The 22,330-nt window shown below is 36.4% G+C and overlaps 1 protein-coding gene across 1 annotated transcript in view; it reads left to right on the plus strand.

The window, feature by feature from the left end:
- Window positions 1-251: 251 nt before the first annotated feature.
- Window positions 252-22,330, plus strand: part of LOC100377415 (cysteine-rich venom protein VAR5-like) — a 29,719-nt gene continuing 7,640 nt past the window's right edge. The window contains exons 1-6 of the mRNA XM_085500730.1: window positions 252-346; window positions 11,553-11,713; window positions 20,238-20,498; window positions 21,288-21,388; window positions 21,674-21,762; window positions 22,204-22,233. Of these exons, the coding sequence (XP_085356856.1) occupies window positions 319-346; window positions 11,553-11,713; window positions 20,238-20,498; window positions 21,288-21,388; window positions 21,674-21,762; window positions 22,204-22,233 (670 nt within the window). The 5' untranslated portion in view covers window positions 252-318. The remainder of the gene's footprint in view (window positions 347-11,552; window positions 11,714-20,237; window positions 20,499-21,287; window positions 21,389-21,673; window positions 21,763-22,203; window positions 22,234-22,330) is intronic.

Consider the following 22,330-nt stretch of genomic DNA (forward strand, 5'->3'; position numbering starts at 1 on the left):
CCAAAAACAGGGAAGGTTACGTAAACGTCTTCAACTACATTATAGAACACGCACAATCTTCACCACGAATTGGCGTACATGTACCAAGCCTTACTCACAATGTCTAATTATTATTGTAATCCACACACACGTGAATAAAAATACACGATATAGAGCATTTGCAACACTTGTCATTACTTATGCATATGACGCCACCTGACGTCATTTACCAATCACGTGGGAGAGGAAAAGATTATAAAAAAGGACTTACACAGGCACAGATCACATAGAGAAGTTATCGTGATACGTGATAGGCATCTTCAGAACAAGGTTCTCGCTATGAAGTCCAGCATAATATTTCTCACAGGTATGTACTCCACAGAAAGCAATTTCAGTGTTTTAGCTGTTTTCAATTTTCTTCTTTTGTTTGGTTTATTGTTTTTATGTTTGCAATCAATACTTTTTCCTGTATTGAGTTTCACGGCAAATGGTACGGGTTTCATACCAAATGGCACAATCGATCGGTCGATTAATAGATTATGAAATGACATATTTTACACCTCATTTACCATATGAGACTTGTTGCATGAATTGTTGCATTGTACAGTCAATAATTGATCTATAATAGAGTATGTGTAAAACTGAATAATGATATGTAGAGATAAATTCTCTATTTTACAAACTTCGGTCACGAATTTCAATTGATTTTACGTGTTTATCGCGAACCTAATACCAACTACATGTCGTACCTTTCGTCGCAATAAATTTCCATTGTTATGCAATCCCAAATGACGGATCTGAGTCTTAGTAATGGAATATTCAGTTCTTTTATAGTCACTTGTCGACAGATAATTGTGTTTTCCTTCTTGTGAATGCATAGCCTATGATGGTTTCCACGGAAGCCTTTTCACAATAAAGCGCAGATCGTGACTGTTAATGAACGAGTCGATAGTCATGCACGATTTACCATTTTCCGATGAAACTGTCATGGTTACTATCGGAATTTTATAATTGCACATATCACACAAATTCGATTTGACGAAATAATGATGTCGAACAAGCTCTTTTGTTATATACATGGACGTACATTTGGTATTACGATATTTTTTTTTGTTTCATCCATTTCAATCCATAAATGCTTTCAGTTTAAACGAACTTGTCACTGTGAAAGTATAACGAGTGTTGGTCGTGTAGAGTTCGTGCTCGGTATAGTCAGTATCACTATGGTCTATTAGATCTAATGTAATCAAGAAGCACAAAACGAGTAGCTTAATATCCCTGGCTAATACTTGTTAAAACTTGCTTCCGGAGATATATGCATCCTCCCATGTTGGGAGTTCATCCGGTCAATGAATTATGGATTAAGACTACAAACCACGTGACATTGGTTGCAGATACATTCACATACCATGTTTAAGTCGTTCACTTCGTACAACGTCAGCATTAAAAGAATATGTGGCAAACACTATAACGATGACGCGGATGTTATTTTAGGTATAGAGATCTCGGTTCTTTCAGCATCGATAAACATAAAAAAACAGTATTCTATGATAATTAAAAGCAACTGCTCGTGTAATTCGGCAATTGCCGAATGAACCGAAATCAATCATTAGTGCTCTGTTATAGACAGTATTGTATTTCACTGTAAACATTATTTTTGATAGAATCATTATCAGTTACAATTCGTTTTAAACTCAGTCCAATCATACTCCGCACCAAATGAAGTCAAAAGTGCTGATTTACGTCGTTGTCTGATTTACATAGTGTATACATATTTATTTTCTATTGAGTATCGTTTATTCTCACATTCATTACATGGTATTCGAACAGACAGCATAACTCGATGGTGAAGGTGCCAAACAATATGTCCATAACGTGTTCTAAATGTATTCGTGTGGCCTCAGGAACATACCACAGTTCTAGAAACAGCATTCTGAATTATACATCTTTATGTCATTACCATGCCAATATACATTAGAGTCGTGGCTGCACCAATGCTCTCGCGGGATGAGATATTTTATCCCGATAGGTGAAGCAAAATGTGAGTTGTACTTTATGGGAGTCAATTTTATCATAATTGGACAATACGTCAATACGAAAATCTCACATCACTATAAAGTTTAGAGGTATACAGTTCTTAGCTTGTTTTTGAACTTGTTGTTGTTGTTGTTGTTGTTGTTGTTGCGATATCTTGTTCTGTCTTTATGAACTCATTTGGGATGAGTCTTAAAACATATCTACCTGTTTACCATTTCGAAATCTTCGTAAAAGGAAATAGGTTATTATTTGATTTATTTAAAAGAACTACCAAATGCTGGGATTTTACTTACTACTCATGTGGGGTAGAGTACTATAGCAGAATATGGCTCGGGATGTACGCGTGTAGGGTGCGGCACAGTAGCGGGAATATACACATGGTTGCTCCTGTATTTTCATTTCAATGGCTGAATAAACTGAACCCAACAAATACACAATGATTGTGTCAGCCTACGCGTGGAAGTGAAACTGAATAGTCATTCCGAAGGTTTATTAATCGAGTGTCTCCTTCCTGTGGATTGAGGTATTGTGTCTTCCTTGTAACTCATATCCTTAGCCGCTGAAGATGTCTACTAAGTCAGGTAATACGAGAATTAGTCGCCTACTACAGATGAATTTAATTACAAAACCAATGACTGCGATCAATATACGGATGTTGGAATATCCAATTCAATTTAATGGGAAGGTTTATCACTTACGTAAATCAGATGACTGATCAAACTGCAGTGTAGTAGAAGTTAATGAATATCCAATTTCAATTTGTTTCCGAATTTTCTATTTGGTGTCTATGCTTGAGTGTTTTTTGAAAATGTGATGAGAAGACACACCAACGTTCATTTATACTTAAGACTATCATCGTTCGGGCCAAATGTAATGACTTTGTTCAAAAGTCAATAAGGAATACTAGTATATAATTATAGAGCCCCAGCGATGTATAATTTTGTCCAAATAGTTGGTATTCAGATATATACCGATAGCGATAAATTCTACAAACCAATGGATGAATGAGTCCATACTTAATCAACTGGAAGAATATATTTTTAGAATCACAACAGACAGACATACATACATGCGAACAGACATATATATTGTGGCGTCTCTGTGCGCAAGTGAAATTAACACTCTGGTGGGAATATCCTGCAATTTGCGGGATGAAGAGTTTGAAGGAAATCATTACCAGTGTACCATACCGAGACAATTCATATCTAGTGTTCAATTAATTAAGTAATTAGCATTTATTTTTAATTTATATACGTCATTTGATCTATCGATTGTCTATCTAGTGAATACGGTAACACATTTGTTCATTTCCAGTTATTCGTTTCGAAGTACGTGTGTGAGCACTGATTGTATTTATACATATACAACGTGTTTGCTATGACGTGGGTTTGACTACTGTATAACAGAAATACTTCGATAGTTAATATTTACTCTATACATGTATTCCTTATAAAATTTGCGTAATTAGATTAACCAGACTTGTCTGTGTCATTACAGCGTATGCTGTATGTTGAATTCGTCCCTATTTATCTATATTAGCTATATTGTTATTGCCGTGCCGTATGCTGGATAGTCAATATACGTGACATCGACAATTAGACAATGGATATTTATTACTAGAATGTGTTCTCTATCGGCTGCCTGAAGCGGCTTCCCCAGAAAAACAACATAAGTTGGATTGTTACATGATTAAATTAATCATATTATAAAATGTGTAATCCTCTCAGTTAATTCAATCTCTGTGATATAAGCGCATATACCGCCAGCACCACTAAAATCCCAGATGCCAACGTATGCATTGATAATCAAGGACAAGTGAGTGTAGCCATCTTTATTTGTCCCGAGCCTTTGCCGGGTAATAATGAATATGTTCAATAAGTTTAATAAATCCAATATTTTAGGATCAATTATAAGATATCCCATATAACTATATAACTAATCGGAAGCAGTCAACGAAGCTGTTCGTTTTGTGAGCGGGTGGGGAAATACTTTATAGAGGAGTGGGCGGGGAGATTTTTCGGATTTGGGAGGGCAATTTCACTTCTATGCAAATAGTACAGTGGGTAAAATAAATTATGGTGAGAGGGCGGGGAATATTTTTCTCGGTTGGAGGGGTGTGTTTTTTTCATGTAGTTTACAATAAGCCACTAAACAAGTCCAACAAGTCCCAACAAATCACTTTCGCAAATGTATTTGTTGTCAACGTTCGGTAACCCGCATAGCTAGAAATCCCTCAGCGAGTATGGCTCCATTTCTCTTTACCCACCGTAACCAGTGGCGGATCCAGAGGGGGAGAAAAGGGCCATGCCCCCCGAACGCATGACGATTCATATAATCTGGATTACCCATAGCTTCTCTGCGATTTACGCTCCGTGATTTTAACGGTGTTTTAAGCGAAGCTTGCCCCCCCCCCCCCCGACCGTAACGGCCGTTATTCAGCGGTAACCCGGCTTTCATCATTAATACACACATGCAATTTTACTTTATGAAAATACATAAAAAAAAAACAAGCAACGTACTAGTAATACTAAAAATAAGTACTAGTACGTAACTCGTTACTGCGTTTCCGGTGACATTTGCTATTGTACATTAGCCGAAAAACACGAAATGGGCAAGTAATCCAAATACTAGTATTCTACACTTATAGTCATGCTATTACAATATATATATATATATATATATATATATATATCAGTTCTTTTTATTTAGATCATGGCAATTTTTTGGTCAGAGCGCCCTCTAGTTTTGTGGAGAATCATGTTCATTTGGAATGCTCTGATTGGATGGAAGTTCAAGCCTAGCAAGGTGTGATAGAATTGGCCTGTTATGTTCAGATTCAAATAAGCATGAACCACTAATTTGACAGGGAAGTGATACTTATAATGCAGCAAGCTGTTCTAATTGCTGTTGTGGTAGAGTTTTTCTATTTTCCTGTCAAATGCATTTATTGGTCCACTGAAAAATGAAAATAATGTTCCCTGTAACTTAGACTCTTATTGATCAAGGCATTTTAAAAATCATGGGTGTTAACTCCCCTCAAGTTATGACCCGTTGTCCCCTACAGAATAATGGTTGCATCTAATATTAAAATAAAGATGGCGGAGTATAGCGTTGATTCATCTCGTTCTACTCTGGATTACTTGGAGTCAATAAAGATCCTAGAAAGTTAGTATTTATATGCCTGTGTGTTTTTTGTTTGTTTGTTTTTTCACTGTCTTTGACTTTCCCAGTATGTTTGTTGCTGTTGACAACAATTCAGTCCTCTGCCAGGCTTCAGTCAATGTTTTTCTTCACTACCTACCCAACTCCTCGTCGGGCACTATGTAGCTGGTGTGGTATATTTATCACAGACAGTAGGGCAATTGTCACATTTAGTGCTCCAAGAAAATATTCTCTGTCCATGTGTATTTATATAAATAGATGCAGTTTCTTTGGCTTGAATAACGATCACTGGCTTCGTACATACAGGTATACTGGTTTACCTGTTTCTAGTTGAAATATAGCCAATCTTATTAACCAAGACAGTTGGACATTTGCCACATGTCACAACACTCATTTCCAAGTGCCATAGCTTGAAACAAGTAGTCAAATCTGATATTGGCTGGAGCTTTAGTTTATATGGACATGGTAAATGGCAAACTAGATGGTCAGAAAGTAATAAAAATAATCACAGCTTTACTCCACCCACCCCACTATGAAGTAAAAGGCTGTTTATAAGGCCATGTATGATGGTTTCATTTTTCTTATGGAAAACAATTTTAATTAAAAACTTCTATGCTCCTGTACCCAACCGTGGGGGTTCATCACACTAAACAACAGGTGTCACTATTACTAAGATAAATGTACTTTTTTTTCATTAAAATTACTGATATATATATATATATATATATATATATATATATATATATATATATATATATATATATATATATATATATATATATATATATATATATATATATATATATACTACGCATTATTATCCAATGCCTATGGGACCAAACCCGACATACACACATAACCCGTTGTAAAATGTCGGAGACTATTCACGTTCTTTTCCTTCCTGGCTGAATTACTTTTTTTTCAAGTTGGACTGTTTTTCTGTCCGTCCCGCCTAGTTTCTCGGACACTTCAAGCAGTGGTGACCATGATAATAACTTCCCGGATGGGAGACTAGATACCGCCTATGATATAGGCCTGTTTATACAATTTCCCGAAAAGAGGAGAGAGAATGATTGGATTCCCGACTACCTAGAATGTGATCAGGACTATGATGTCATGCGATAAGATACCTAGGTGCGATGTTTCAATATTTCTATTTTTCGAAGAGAACGGGCGCCATTACTTTAGTATTAAGTTCGCAACTATAAAAATAACGCATTACTATAAATCTTTCAACAGTTGTTGTACAATGATTCACATCGCCCTGGCAACACGACATATATTTTTTTATTTAAGAATTGGGAAAAAATAAAGTAACCTAAACAAATCCCTTCAGGGAATTCAAATAAATATGAACAAAATAATATTGCCCATGATAAATATGGTGGTAAACAACATGTACGTAAAGATACGACGCATGCGATGTTGATCAGAGCGCGGTATTTCAGACCAACGACGAGCGGTGAATAAAAAACTTGAACAATGGGTCAATTTTCCGTTGCTATCACTTCATGGTACTGAGATAAAATGATTTTTTGTTTGGCATATTTCTTAACATATCTGTATTGGATTCATTAGTTCTGCCAAATTGTACCCAGTTTTGTGCAAAATTTATCAGGCATGATTCTCTCTATAATTAAAGCCAATGTCCAGCATGGTAAATAAGAGTGGCTTAGCCATCTTAAAATCACCTTTCATCCACCTTCATAAACTTCTACAATTTATGACACACATAATGGCAAAGTACATAATTTCATTCACGATTGTGATTAAGTACTTCAATGCGATGTGTTATAGATCGGGTGTATTTTAGGTTTCTGCAGCTATAAAATGGTGTTACAGTTTGGACGAATCAGTTGAGCATTTTGGGGTTTGTGCACTATTCAATAGTTCAGTAGTGAATGACTTGTTTGTTTGTTAATGGTATTGTAATGTTGGATATTGCTATTCAGCTTGCTTCGCCATCCAACTTCCATCCAGTGTCCCTTAAGGTCTCATGCCACTAATCAACCAATGGCTGCTCGTAGCCCAATTTAAATGTCTTGCAAGAACCAATGAAATTTTTGAAATATTTGTTTTTCTTAGGTGCTCCCTGTTTCAGGGCGTAATCACCTGGGTCAAGGGTGAGACCAACATGTGGTCTTTTGTTTACTACTTAGCGGCTGTGTACCTGTGGGTATATTCTGTGTGTATTTGGATGTTCTAAATCTTGGTGTTTTTCCAGTGATTTCTCTTGGTGCAATCCAAATACAAAATGAACAGTAGATTTGTCTTGTTTACCTGAGATTTGCAAGAGTTTGAACTGGCCAACGTGTTAGTTTTTTTCATATGGTTGATTACTGTCATATTGATTTCCCATTTTTGAGCCATGTTTTCAACTTTCTTCATCATTTTTATATAGCAATCTCGTCATATGTTAACATTGTCGTATGAGTATGAGCCCATAAGTCTTGTTTCATAATTACCACTAGAGGGCGTTATTTATACCACTTTGGATACATTTTGATTTAATTACAGAAGCTGTTCGACCAAAAATGTTCGTTAGTGGGAGGGGAACACATAATTTTATGCAGTGGGGAAAGGGGAGGTAGAAAATGAAAAGGGCGGGCAGAGTTTCAATTCCACAATGGGAGGGCACTTTCTGAAAGGAGTAGAGGGAGGGCACAACCCGAACAGCTTTGGGGTACCCTAATTTTCGTGAATGACATTTAAAATCGATAGGAACAACTACATGGGCTTTTCCCAATAATTTGAATGGAAATTTGTAAAATCGTTCGTTGGCTGCTTCTGACTAATAGTAATAATAACTTGTGAGCGCATAACCAATACATCAGCGTCATCATTTAAATAAATAATTAAGGAACATACTTATTTCTTGAACCATCAATATATGTAACATGACCTCTACCTTTGTAGTAAATTCAATCATTCAAGAGATACAGTGTAAGAAACCAGCGTATTGCTAAGATTGTCAACCATGCTTTGAAATGTCGAATCGACTGATATGGACCAACTGAGATTATTATTGCTTAGAGCGGAGATATCAAAGTGTATTACGATTTTTCATTACACGGAACGACCATAATATATTGGATACAAATCCGCACCACTCTTTGAAATAGGTCAATTGGGCCGTGGTTATCCAAACATCTAGTTGAGTGTAAAAGTGTTTATTTGTTATATTTGGATGGAGGTATATCAAGATTTTTAAAATGTTCAAGAAGCAATCTCTCTCCTTTGTCATGATACGGATAATACTGGCAGTTCACGTTTGAGTGCATTCGACGCACATGTTTCGCTGGCCTCGAGGGTTATTAAGGATTATGCATACATTCTATCAATGATGTAGTCTGGGCTTGTAGACGATTTTCACCAGGCAATATTCACTGGTTAGCATCAACCAAATGACTATTCAGTTGACAGCAAAATTGATGTCATAGCTTCAGATAGTGCATATTTACCATTGGGACATGTTCGTCATCTATTTTACGACTCGAAACACACTACGTTCCCAATTCAGTATATACAATGGTAAACAATATATATATATTATTTCTGAGGTATAATATAAGTTTTCTGGTAGAGTTTTTATAAGGTCGATTACAAATTTAATTCTTGTGTTATTTCTTGTATAAAATCGAATTTCAAACCCCATAATCTATGTCTATTGTCTGTGATTTCGTTCACATTCACTGCAATATGTCACATTCTCTTACCTTTTATGGGTAATTATTTTTATTTATAATTATTGTTTGTCTTTCCAATCGTTCATTATTCCGATGAGACTTCCGTTTCCATCTGATTAATTACACTTCTAAGGTAACTGAATTTCCCAACCTGTTTTATCATTGTTTCTCCAATTGTTAAATGACAATCAAACATATCCGATTCTTGCTTACAACCATCCAATTATTCTTTCAACTGATTCTTATCTCCTTAATTTCACTTTCTGTTACTACCTTAACCAAATATCGTGTAACTAATATCTCGAGTCACTTTAAACACTGTGTCATTTACATACCTTAAATTATGCCTTCAAAGTATAGATATAGACGATTTGCACTTCAATGGGTTTCCAAAACCAGTTGTAAAGCAAAAATTGATTGTATTACTTGTTTATGTATCTTTCATAAATCCACATTGTTCTATCCCTATTTCAGGTTCAATACTAGCCTTTGCTCGTCACATGATTATTTCAAGAATTATTTGATGACGTGGTTCATGAGGCTTATCGTTTTATGAAGATCATATTCTGTCGCATCCATTTTTTTGGTAAAGCAATAACAAATAGTTTTCTCAGATCATCTGGGATAGATGCCACTGTCTAAAATTGCATTTATCAATTACCCCATTGTGTCAATTGCAGAGTATTCAATCACCACTATTTTGTATGTGCATTAGCTGCATTAGCTGATGTTTTAATATTTCTTTCAATGCCTGTTTTTATCACAATCATCTCGAAACAGCTCTTTAATATGTTCTGAGCATCATTCCATTATGAAAGTAAATGTTATTATGTATTCAGTTGATGTGTACGTTTTACGGCCTGCACCAAAGCAGTGTCCGTTCTTTCGAGGCGCTTAATTTTGTCACATTCCTAATTTTGTTTAATTTCTTTACATTTCAGTTTTATTTTCGATATTTATGTAGTTTTTGTGTCGACACTTCTCTAGCGTTTTTGCATGGAGCTGTCATCCATTCAATTTCTATTTGCTCCTCTTGTTAGGTATGAACACATAACTGTACCTGCTGTAGTAATTGATTTCTTAAGCAATTCAATGACTTAGTTAACACTATAAATATATTCCTTACGTCTATGTTCTGACGTATTTCTGTAAGCTGTTATACTGTACTCACTAGATTATGTTTATGTCCACAGTCTGTTTCTTTTTATGGCGTTTGTAAATTCTTTGCCGATTGCGATGTTATGAATTTGACTGGATACCAATTGCATAAGACATCTGATAAACAACGTTTTTTTAGCTGGGTCTATTCGATATACGACCACGCGGTTATTACAGTTATTAACGACAATATTAACTATTTAGAATGGTATTGATCAACTTTGTGACAATTGTGCATTTCGAAAAATTCAAAACCTTTGGTGGATGCTATTTTGAACAAAAATGTTATGATTTCAATAACATTGGTACTTTTGATTTTGCTACATTATAAACTAACATACCACACAATAAATCTTGATCAGTTTCATTGGTAAAGCAGGTCTTCTATTATAAAAATGATACATAGATATATATTCATTGTCATAACTCGTGACATTTTAGCAAAAAAAAAACATGGATACAAACCATAAATACACTGATATTATTAAATTCTCACATGGACAATATAATTGTCAAGTTTTATTTTGACAGACTAATGGCATTCCAATGGGCACGAATTATGCAACACTTCTATACTTTCCCTTGTTCTGTCTACAACAAATGAAACTAGTCGAGAGCTTCATCAACACGTACAGACACATTGACGACCTCTTGAGTTTAAATAACGATTTTCGAGTTATCTTCATTTATCCCGAAGATCTCACAGTAGAGAACACAGCAGAGAGCATAAATTCAGCTTCATACCTTGATCTATTACTCCAAATACAACCTAATAGTTTACACACTAAGCTGTATGAACGCGATACAATTAAAATTTCGTAATTATCAATTTCCCGTATATTTTAAGTAACATTCCCTCTGCTTCATCTTATGATGTATACGCGCCTTTTAATATACTGTAGAGCATGTACGTCATATTATGATTTGAAGTAAGACATATATTACGTCATATGATGATTTGAAGTAAGACATATATTACGTCATATGATGATTTGAAGTAATACATATATTACGTCATATGATGATTTGAAGTAAGACATATATTACGTCATATGATGATTTGAAGTAAGACATATATTACGTCATATGATGATTTGAAGTAATACATATATTACGTCATATGATGATTTGAAGTAAGACATATATTACGTCATATGATGATTTGAAGTAAGACATATATTACGTCATATGATGATTTTAAGTAGGACATATATTACTAGCTGCAAAGCTACAAGAAATTTACTGATTAAGACCTCCAAAAAGTGTTCTGAAAAAAATTAACAGCTAATCACCAAATATGACTAATTACGTCTCATAGATCACTTATGGCTTATCAAGATTAGATTTGTATTAATTGACATGCATTACAATATGAAACCAATTAATGAGTGTGTGGGTCAGCAACGTATGTTTACTTATTATGAACACCTGGTACCACCACCGAGACGTCAGTGTTTTAGTCTACATCTCATGGACCTAGCAACCTGGAGTTATTTTTTTCGTTAACAAACTGTGTTATTCCCTTCGCAGCACTGTATTCCATAGTTCCAGCCACGTTATGTATGAGTGTTTCCCGACATGTAGCTGACCTTGAACCCCAGTTTTTACTTGAAGTTCATAACTCTCTGCGACGAACAATCGGATTGCAATGGGGAAATGGAGATTTTCACATATCTGATATGAAGAAATTGGTAAGTTAGATGAGTACATGTGATGGAAATAATGTTCTCAATTTAGGGCGGTTGAATGAAAATTGTCATTTTCAGAATGGTTTATAATAACTCTTTTAGTTAAAAATTGGTAAGTTATGTTGTCTTGTACTGAAAGTCTGACATTAAGCCTCGCAAATCCTTATTTAAATCTGTGATTGGTGTAAGGCGCAAATAATAAAGTAATTACAAAAGCATCGTCTGGAGAATTTGGTGCTCACCACGGCTATTTTTTTAAATTGAACATGCTACGTTTTTGAGGAAACACGTGCTTCCCGTGTTGTGTATTGAGAAAGACAAACGGATAACACGACCAAGTCAGCGCAGGATTCAACGACCGCGAATTTGCCGACAATAGCACGAAATCACAATGCCAAAAATGTCAATAAAATACCCCACTTGTTCGACATTTGGACCCCCATACATATGTCTTTACCAGGCAAGCGTTTTCAAGGAACACATCACACACCACGCTATAGACACCACCATAAAGGCTACAGTTCACACAACATCAGTGTATATGTATACATTTATTAATTTAACAAAAAATGAAATTGAAATAAAAAACAACGAAACATTCAGATATCGGAAACACTCCCAGAAGGTTATTCTGCTTTCTGCCCAGAGATAATAATAATCACTGTGGGACTATGGGTTCACATGTTTACTCTACGATAAGAGCTTACCAAGACAATCCTTGAAGAAGATACACATGGAAAACATTTCAATGTGAAAGCCGCAACTAATTAAATCATGGAGATACATGGCAGGCAGTGTCCCCAGAGGCAATCGGAAAGTTGAATCTCCAGAATCCTAAATGATTAACAGGACACAACCGTAAATATTCATACCTAACGAAAAGATGTGAATACGATGAGGTATTATGTTAGAAATCCCTGACAGATGTGGTAGTACGGGTATGATACTACCATGTAACGGCCATAACCCACACGTTCTGGTAAAATTTTGCAAGTAAAACGTAAGTAAGCTGCATGTTTCAATTTGGTTTCAGTTTGACTACATGCTATGCTGGCTTTCCACTTGTTTATTATTCTGATTCACTAGCAAGCAAATTGGCAGTGTTTAGGGCTTACCCACAAGCCACTTGTTTAATATTCTGGTTTATCTAGTCATAGGTTTTTATCTTTTACCCACAAGCCATTACTCAGATAATAGAACACTGCAATCTTTTCATTAAAATCAAAGTTATGCGAAGTACGCATAAAAGACTTGTTTCAATTAGTTTTGTTTTTTCATATTATTTTATTCATAATGTTGCCAAATTACTAAGAATATACAAAAGATATCAGAATGGATGATCTTGTCTTGTTTCAGTAACCGTCATATCTACTCATCTAGGTTCGCTTATGTATATACGAATACGAATTAGATATAATCTTTAAATTATCCGGTAATTACAATAACATCTGGCAGATGTTCGCTAATAACACTTCTACCAATCAAGAATGTTTTTTTGCGGCAGGAATTGTATCATATAGCACGTGAGACTAATAATTGGTCTCATCACTCAATTAACATCGCTTTTATACAAGTAATATACCCCTGGTGAGACCGGGTATACACAAGGTTCAAATGCACTTTGCATCCATGTCGTGAAAAGTAGAGTACCAACGTGTTTCGCATGATAATCAAGGACAATTATGATGAAATACAGGATGTGAAAATTGATTAACAGGTTTAGGTATTGGAGATGTATAGCACCCTTCACTTTCTGTCTATGACATTGATAAAACGAATTGTTATTAACAAGATTTGCTAAAATAAAATTCACCTGAAACAAAAGGATTTAATTGTTTAGTTTTAAGCAAGCTGCAGTAAATCATATAAATGCTATTCGTTGTGTTCTTATTGTCGCCAAAATCACACAATGAGATTCATGCAGTTTTCTTGTTATGCAATATCTACTTATTATGTTTCAAATCATGCAAACTACCATGATTCTGGTAAAAAAAATAGTCAAACTATTTTGGAATATGGATTATGATGTGTTACATGAATTAAAGGATCAGTCAGTTAATGCTATGCTCAAATTATATACTTGCTATACATATTTCTGTAATATAAATATGTTAAAATATGTTCATGCTACGAAGTGGACGAGTCAAGTCAAAGAAGTTAAGAACACATATCTCATTCAAAAATAATCTGAACTCGTATTTTTCAATGTCTAAATTAATTAATTAATTAATTAATTAATTAATTAATTAATTAATTTATTTAATTAATTAATTAATTAATTAATTTATTTATTTATTTATTAACATCAAGATCCACAATAACGAAAGAGTTTTGGTATGAGGTAGAATACATTTAACGATACAAATTATTGACCTGATTCGAGCACGTCATAGCACACCGTTGCCAATACTATTCCAAATACCACATGCATACTCCAGCTTTGTCCTGATAAACGTTATGTAGAGAGCGGTGAGGTCACTCATAGATCAAAATATCATAATTATGTCTAGTGTTTTAATCAAAGTAGAAACTATACATAAAACATGGTTCGTAAAAGTTAACTTAGAGTCTAGTAGAACCTCTAAATCACTGCGTCAGGTTACCTCATCAAGTAAATGTTTGTTGCGTTGACAATTGGCACACATTTTAATGTCCCAGAACAACGAGATTTGAGTAACTTAGCGTCATTTTCCATATGTCTGACCACTTTGACAAGGAATTAATATCCTCTTGCAATTCGATAGTCATTTACATGACGTATTATCTTATAGCGTTAGATCGTCAGCATAACCAAATGAGTTGCATTTAAATCTGCTAAAAATGTCGAAAAAAATACAGAATAAAACAGTGTGACACCGAAAGCAACTAAAACTGGATCTGACCACGGTTACTGTAACTGTGACCTGACATAAACCTTTTCACTACAACTGAATGCGTCTTCCATGTTAAATAACTGAAAGCCAGCTACTGAGCGATATTGATACCCTCGTATTTTTGTTTTGTTTGTTTTATCTATTTTCTTCCCTACAGCAACCCGGGATCTGTTAACACAGAGCCTACCCCGGTATATGTTAACGGACACATTAGATATGTAAATACTGTATTACATATAACTGATTTTAATATGTTAGTATAATAATTGCTGATATTGGTATTGAGCATAGGAACAAATAAAATAATACATATTGTTGCTGGGAGGAATGAAATGTTGATATAATGACCTTTTCTTATTAGTTTGTGCTTGATGATATGTCCTGTGTAGGTAGATGAAACACTACATTGCGGAAGCTCATGTAAGTACCCTACTTCCTGTGTAGGTAGATGAAACACTACATTGCGGAAGCTCATGTAAGTACCCTACTTCCTGTGTAGGTAGATGAAACACTACATTGCGGAAGCTCATGTAAGTACCCTACTTCCTGTGTAGGTAGATGAAACACCACATTGCGGAAGCTCATGTAAGTACCCTACTTCCTGTGTAGGTAGATGAAACACTACATTGTGGAAGCTCATGTAAGTACCCTACTTCCTGTGTAGGTAGATGAAACACTACATTGCGGAATCTCATGTAAGTACCCTACTTCCTGTGTAGGTAGAAGAAACACTACATTGCGGAAGCTCATGTAAGTACCCTACTTCCTGTGTAGGTAGACGAAACACTACATTGCGGAAGCTCATGTAAGTACCCTACTTCCTGTGTAGGTAGATGAAACACTACATTGCGGAAGCTCATGTAAGTACCCTACTTCCTGTGTAGGTAGATGAAACACTACATTGCGGAAGCTCATGTAAGTACCCTACTTCCTGTGTAGGTAGATGAAACACTACATTGCGGAATCTCATGTAAGTACCCTACTTCCTGTGTAGGTAGATGAAACACTACATTGCGGAAGCTCATGTAAGTACCCTACTTCCTGTGTAGGTAGACGAAACACTACATTGCGGAAGCTCATGTAAGTACCCTACTTCCTGTGTAGGTAGACGAAACACTACATTGCGGAAGCTCATGTAAGTACCCTACTTCCTGTGTAGGTAGACGAAACACTACATTGCGGAAGCTCATGTAAGTACCCTACTTCCTGTGTAGGTAGACGAAACACTACATTGCGGAAGCTCATGTAAGTACCCTACTTCCTGTGTAGGTAGACGAAACACTACATTGCGGAAGCTCATGTAAGTACCCTACTTCCTGTGTAGGTAGACGAAACACTACATTGCGGAAGCTCATGTAAGTACCCTACTTCCTGTGTAGGTAGATGAAACACTACATTGCGGAAGCTCATGTAAGTACCCTACTTCCTGTGTAGGTAGATGAAACACTACATTGCGGAAGCTCATGTAAGTACCCTACTTCCTGTGTAGGTGGATGAAACACTAGATTGCGGAAGCTCATGTAAGTACCCTACTTCCTGTGTAGGTAGATGAAACACTACATTGCGGAAGCTCATGTAAGTACCCTACTTCCTGTGTAGGTAGATGAAACACTACATTGCGGAAGCTCATGTAAGTACCTACTTCCTGTGGAGGTAGATGAAAGACTGCATTGCGGAAGCTCATGTAAGTACCCTACTTCCTGTGTAGGTAGATGAAACACTACATTGCGGAAGCTCATGTAAGTACCCTACTTCCTGTGTAGGTAGATGAAACACTACATTGCGGAAGCTCATGTAAGTACCCTACTTCCTGTGTAGGTAGATGAAACACTACATTGCGGAAGCTTATGTAAGTACCCTACTTCCTGTGTAGGTAGATGAAACACTACATTGCGGAAGCTCATGTAAGTACCCTACTTCCTGTGTAGGTAGATGAAACACTACATTGCGGAATCTCATGTAAGTACCCTACTTCCTGTGTAGGTAGATGAAACACTACATTGCGGAAGCTTATGTAAGTACCCTACTTCCTGTGTAGGTAGACGAAACACTACATTGCGGAAGCTCATGTAAGTACCCTACTTCCTGTGTAGGTAGATGAAACACTACATTGCGGAAGCTCATGTAAGTACCCTACTTCCTGTGTAGGTAGATGAAACACTACATTGCGGAAGCTCATGTAAGTACCCTACTTCCTGTGTAGGTAGATGAAACACTACATTGCGGAATCTCATGTAAGTACCCTACTTCCTGTGTAGGTAGATGAAACACTACATTGCGGAAGCTCATGTAAGTACCCTACTTCCTGTGTAGGTAGACGAAACACTACATTGCGGAAGCTCATGTAAGTACCCTACTTCCTGTGTAGGTAGACGAAACACTACATTGCGGAAGCTCATGTAAGTACCCTACTTCCTGTGTAGGTAGACGAAACACTACATTGCGGAAGCTCATGTAAGTACCCTACTTCCTGTGTAGGTAGATGAAACACTACATTGCGGAAGCTTATGTAAGTACCCTACTTCCTGTGTAGGTAGACGAAACACTACATTGCGGAAGCTCATGTAAGTACCCTACTTCCTGTGTAGGTAGATGAAACACTACATTGCGGAAGCTCATGTAAGTACCCTACTTCCTGTGTAGGTAGATGAAACACTACATTGCGGAAGCTCATGTAAGTACCCTACTTCCTGTGTAGGTAGATGAAACACTACATTGCGGAATCTCATGTAAGTACCCTACTTCCTGTGTAGGTAGATGAAACACTACATTGCGGAAGCTCATGTAAGTACCCTACTTCCTGTGTAGGTAGACGAAACACTACATTGCGGAAGCTCATGTAAGTACCCTACTTCCTGTGTAGGTAGACGAAACACTACATTGCGGAAGCTCATGTAAGTACCCTACTTCCTGTGTAGGTAGACGAAACACTACATTGCGGAAGCTCATGTAAGTACCCTACTTCCTGTGTAGGTAGACGAAACACTACATTGCGGAAGCTCATGTAAGTACCCTACTTCCTGTGTAGGTAGACGAAACACTACATTGCGGAAGCTCATGTAAGTACCCTACTTCCTGTGTAGGTAGACGAAACACTACATTGCGGAAGCTCATGTAAGTACCCTACTTCCTGTGTAGGTAGATGAAACACTACATTGCGGAAGCTCATGTAAGTACCCTACTTCCTGTGTAGGTAGATGAAACACTACATTGCGGAAGCTCATGTAAGTACCCTACTTCCTGTGTAGGTGGATGAAACACTAGATTGCGGAAGCTCATGTAAGTACCCTACTTCCTGTGTAGGTAGATGAAACACTACATTGCGGAAGCTCATGTAAGTACCCTACTTCCTGTGTAGGTAGATGAAACACTACATTGCGGAAGCTCATGTAAGTACCTACTTCCTGTGGAGGTAGATGAAAGACTGCATTGCGGAAGCTCATGTAAGTACCCTACTTCCTGTGTAGGTAGATGAAACACTACATTGCGGAAGCTCATGTAAGTACCCTACTTCCTGTGTAGGTAGATGAAACACTACATTGCGGAAGCTCATGTAAGTACCCTACTTCCTGTGTAGGTAGATGAAACACTACATTGCGGAAGCTTATGTAAGTACCCTACTTCCTGTGTAGGTAGATGAAACACTACATTGCGGAAGCTCATGTAAGTACCCTACTTCCTGTGTAGGTAGATGAAACACTACATTGCGGAAGCTCATGTAAGTACCCTACCGGAAAATCGTGAAGAGAAAATGAAAACATATTCGCGGTTGTGTAGTGATTGTTATTTTCATTAAATTCATTTTTTGTTTAGTTTTAGATTAGTATTGTATGGGTCTTATTAAGCAACATAAAATCACGACTACATCGGCCAATATTGCTTGTATCATCGTCTTTTAGTTTAACAATGCAGCATGGCAAGTCGATTCTGTAAGATTTCAAATATAATATTTGGGTGAGTGCATTGTGATTGTTATTTGTGTAATAAACAATATTCACGAGATATGAGGTGCTATCTGTAGATAATGTGACGTTTGGTGCTAAGACTCGCGGACAACGTGATAATTTGAGAAAAAATACACAGATAATTTAGAATCCGGGTAGTTGTAGTTATATGACAGCTGCCGTCGTGTAGCGTGCATTTGTACACGTGCTGAATACGTGACATGGAACATATACCGAGCAACGCCCATGAAACCATGAAACCTGCAATTCAACATCTATGACGTAATTTCAAGTTAATGGCGTCATATAGCTGACACATTGTTTGCGGTTAAAAGTTATTATTCATAGTATAAACCATGGTAACGATATGTCAAAATGTTGAATGTGTACCCATGATGATATGAAAAGATGGATTTTATTTGATAGTTACTATCCGGTAAAGAGTATATATGTGATACGTGGTTTTAAAGTGTTTGGTGTGAATACGCTACAGCTCAAACCTGTGTGCACATCCAACACTAAAATGAGAGAATACATACAGAGGGTGTATGCCCTATCTACGTTATACTGTTTCAACAATTTTAAAAATCGGCTTCGTATTTGTGTTTCATTATTGTGTGTTTTGGTCTAATCTTTCGCCTACCGCCACCACCTAATTAGTTAGGAGCAATCACATGCGATTCCGATTTTTATTTGTTTAAAATGGCAGTAACGGACGAATATAACGAAATGTATGGGGATGATTTTTACTTGGTATAATGTATATTTATATAAAGGCTGTTCTTTGAAATGTTCGACACGTATAATAGTTCTGTAATGCGATTATGCTTAATTGCATATTGGAAATCCAATGTAACTTAAGTATCCATGGCCATCGCACAATATTACCATGTGTACACTTCCTTAATCTGGCAAAAAGCATTGTTCATATACATGGTGACTAATCAGACTCAGCTGTTGTCACAGGCAAACATTACAGATTGCAAGCGTGGAACATCTATAGGTCAGGCATACAATATATTTGTTGTCATATAAGTTGGAAGGAAATCGTGGATCAGTATCTAATAACTAATTGGAAAGCTAATGGTGGTGGATATATCATCTCAGTTTGCATCCCATTCGTGACGTTCATATACAGCGCAATTTTGCAAAGTGAACACGTTGTGTCATTGCTAAAAATATCATGCTGGGTTAATTTCCGAAGTTTACTTTTGAAGGTTTCATCAGCTTTGAATAAAATCAGTCACTTTAATCATTTTAAGAGGAACCACATTTTGTGAATACAAATTTGTTACGTCAATGCCAAAAAAAAAATAATATCGTTTCAATGATCGGTCGCCAGTTATAACTGATTTTTACACGTATCAATATATACTTCGACATTCAGTAAACTATTTATCTATCCTAGTATTAATTTATTTATTTTGTTTGTGGAAAGACGAGATTTCAGATAGATACAGATATCAGTTGACATGTTATCACATAGAGGAAACATTGTGTTACCTGATCCATGGACTAACGTGAAAATTAAGTGATCCAATAAACATATCTCTTACATAATAGAACATTGAATGATGGTATTCAATGGGTATGTTGCTTACATAAAGGAAAATGTGCACCTTGCTTACAACAATCACGTACACTCAAACGATCAAACGTAAAGTTGGTTACACTACAACCTGACATTCGTACTGCAATTATTTTCTACAGGAGTGGGACACAGAGTTAGCAAAGCAAGCCAGTGAATTCGCTATCTGTGAAAATGTAGGGAATTACCGAAAGGTGGATTTGGGGTCGTACGATGGTTTTATCGACGAAGCACAGCCCCGTGAAACTGGACGAAACATAGCATTTGCGGTGAATACGTCAATACGAGAGATTATCGAAGGATGGTTCAACCAACGAGAGTATTACAACTATGAATGGCAATCTTGCAAACCGCTGGATAAAAGATGTGACGATTTTATTCAGGTATTTCTGCACCACATAAATGTGTACAAATTATTTCAGACAGGGGCTATGTCAGCAATTCAGACAGGGGCTATGTCAGCAATTTTAGACAGGGGCTATGTCAGCAATTTTAGACAGGGGCTATGTCAGCAATTCAGACAGGGGCTATGTCAGCAATTTTTAGTCTCAACATAAAGTCTGTAAGGTTTGTTCATGTCAAAGCAATCAAAGTGTAATTTTGTTTTTAATGAGTCTGTCTGATAATTACCTGAAATTTTACATTTTGAAATCCTCATAACGTAAAACCCAAATAATGTATCTAGTTATACATTTAATTTCCTATACAAGTATGTGGTCAAATATTCGCATAGTGAATGCGGTATGTTCATGGAATGCAAAATACTCGTATCTTGAGAACTATACATTATACCTGACTAAAATGTAAAGATCATACTATCCATTTTTGGTTATGTGTTTTCTCAAAAATATGCAAATTAAAAGTCATTAGCCAAATTAGACTGCACTCCATTTCGCCATGTGCACATGCACATAAAAAGTCTATCCGTAATCTCTGGGGGTTCATTTTACTTGCGCTTTATACTGAGCAACTACAGCCAGAAGTTTATAACTAGAAATCAGACTGTATCATTTTTCTTAGTGAGGGAATTATTCTCCGTACATGTATTTGATAGAACTTCTCACGCGGATTTGTTTTTCACTAATAATATTTAATATTCCACCCATGTGACGTCATCATTGCGATGCTTTAGCTGATAATCGTGATTATTATATCCACTATCTGGTTTTCAGCTTGCCTGGGCAGAAGCATCGCGTTTGGGGTGTAGTGTAAATCCAAGTTGCGTTCACGATGGCATCATGGGAATATTCCTCGTCTGCATTTATGACGTAGGGTGAGTACAGTGATGTGTCAAATTGTACAAGTTAATTTATTTGATCTGAATATTGTTTTTCTTAGAGATAAATGAACTGACCCCCGTTACTAAGAACATATAAATCCCGTGTGTTTCTGCCTCCAGTATCAGTTGTAGTCATGGAAACACATTAACGCTAATATCAATAGTGAAATATTCTTTAATCAAATGAAGGGTGTATGTATAGGCATACGAACTCCCGTTATGTGTGTTGGGATTACCTATTTATTTAATTATGTATAATATTTATTTTATCTTGTGTAGATCCACACCATTCGAACAACCATTTCAACTCGGTCCAGTTTGCTCTAAATGTGGTGCCTCAGCCGGGTTCTGTGAGGAAGGTTTATGTGGTAAGTGCGGTGTTTAGGTTTAGAGTAACGTTTGAAGTCTTCTCCGACCAGTACAATTTAACGTTTGTGGTGTTTTTGACACATTTTTTTTTCATATGTGTTTTGTTTCACATGACTTTGCAAACCATTTCAGGAGTTATTGCACAAACAAATCGACATAGATTAATTCATTACAACTTAAAAGTAAAAGAATACAACGGCTTAATGTGGGATTGCGAAGTAGAGGTTCTGGTTGGACAAGAACGACTCAACTCGAGTACTTTCCGGTTACACACACGGCTCAATGACGTTAGCTTTTGTGTAAGCGCAGAGAATGAATCTATAGAGTTTGACGTCATGGGTGACGTCATTGGCTGAGTAAGGTTTCATCGTATTTCAATATTAGTAATGTTATAGATCATAATTGAATTTACTCAGTCGTCTTTTTTGTTTATATTTCAGTGAATGATTGCATGAACAGTGTTTCGTGTGGTGAGTAGACCCATTGTGACCATATATGATTGGATAACAAGAGAGGCATGCAAGCACGCGTGACCACACAGTAATTTGCATACTATCGCGTGACATG

Source organism: Saccoglossus kowalevskii, chromosome 6 (genome assembly GCF_978046115.1).
Source record: "Saccoglossus kowalevskii chromosome 6, keSacKowa6.1, whole genome shotgun sequence".
In the NCBI taxonomy this organism is placed as follows: Eukaryota; Metazoa; Hemichordata; class Enteropneusta; family Harrimaniidae; genus Saccoglossus; species Saccoglossus kowalevskii.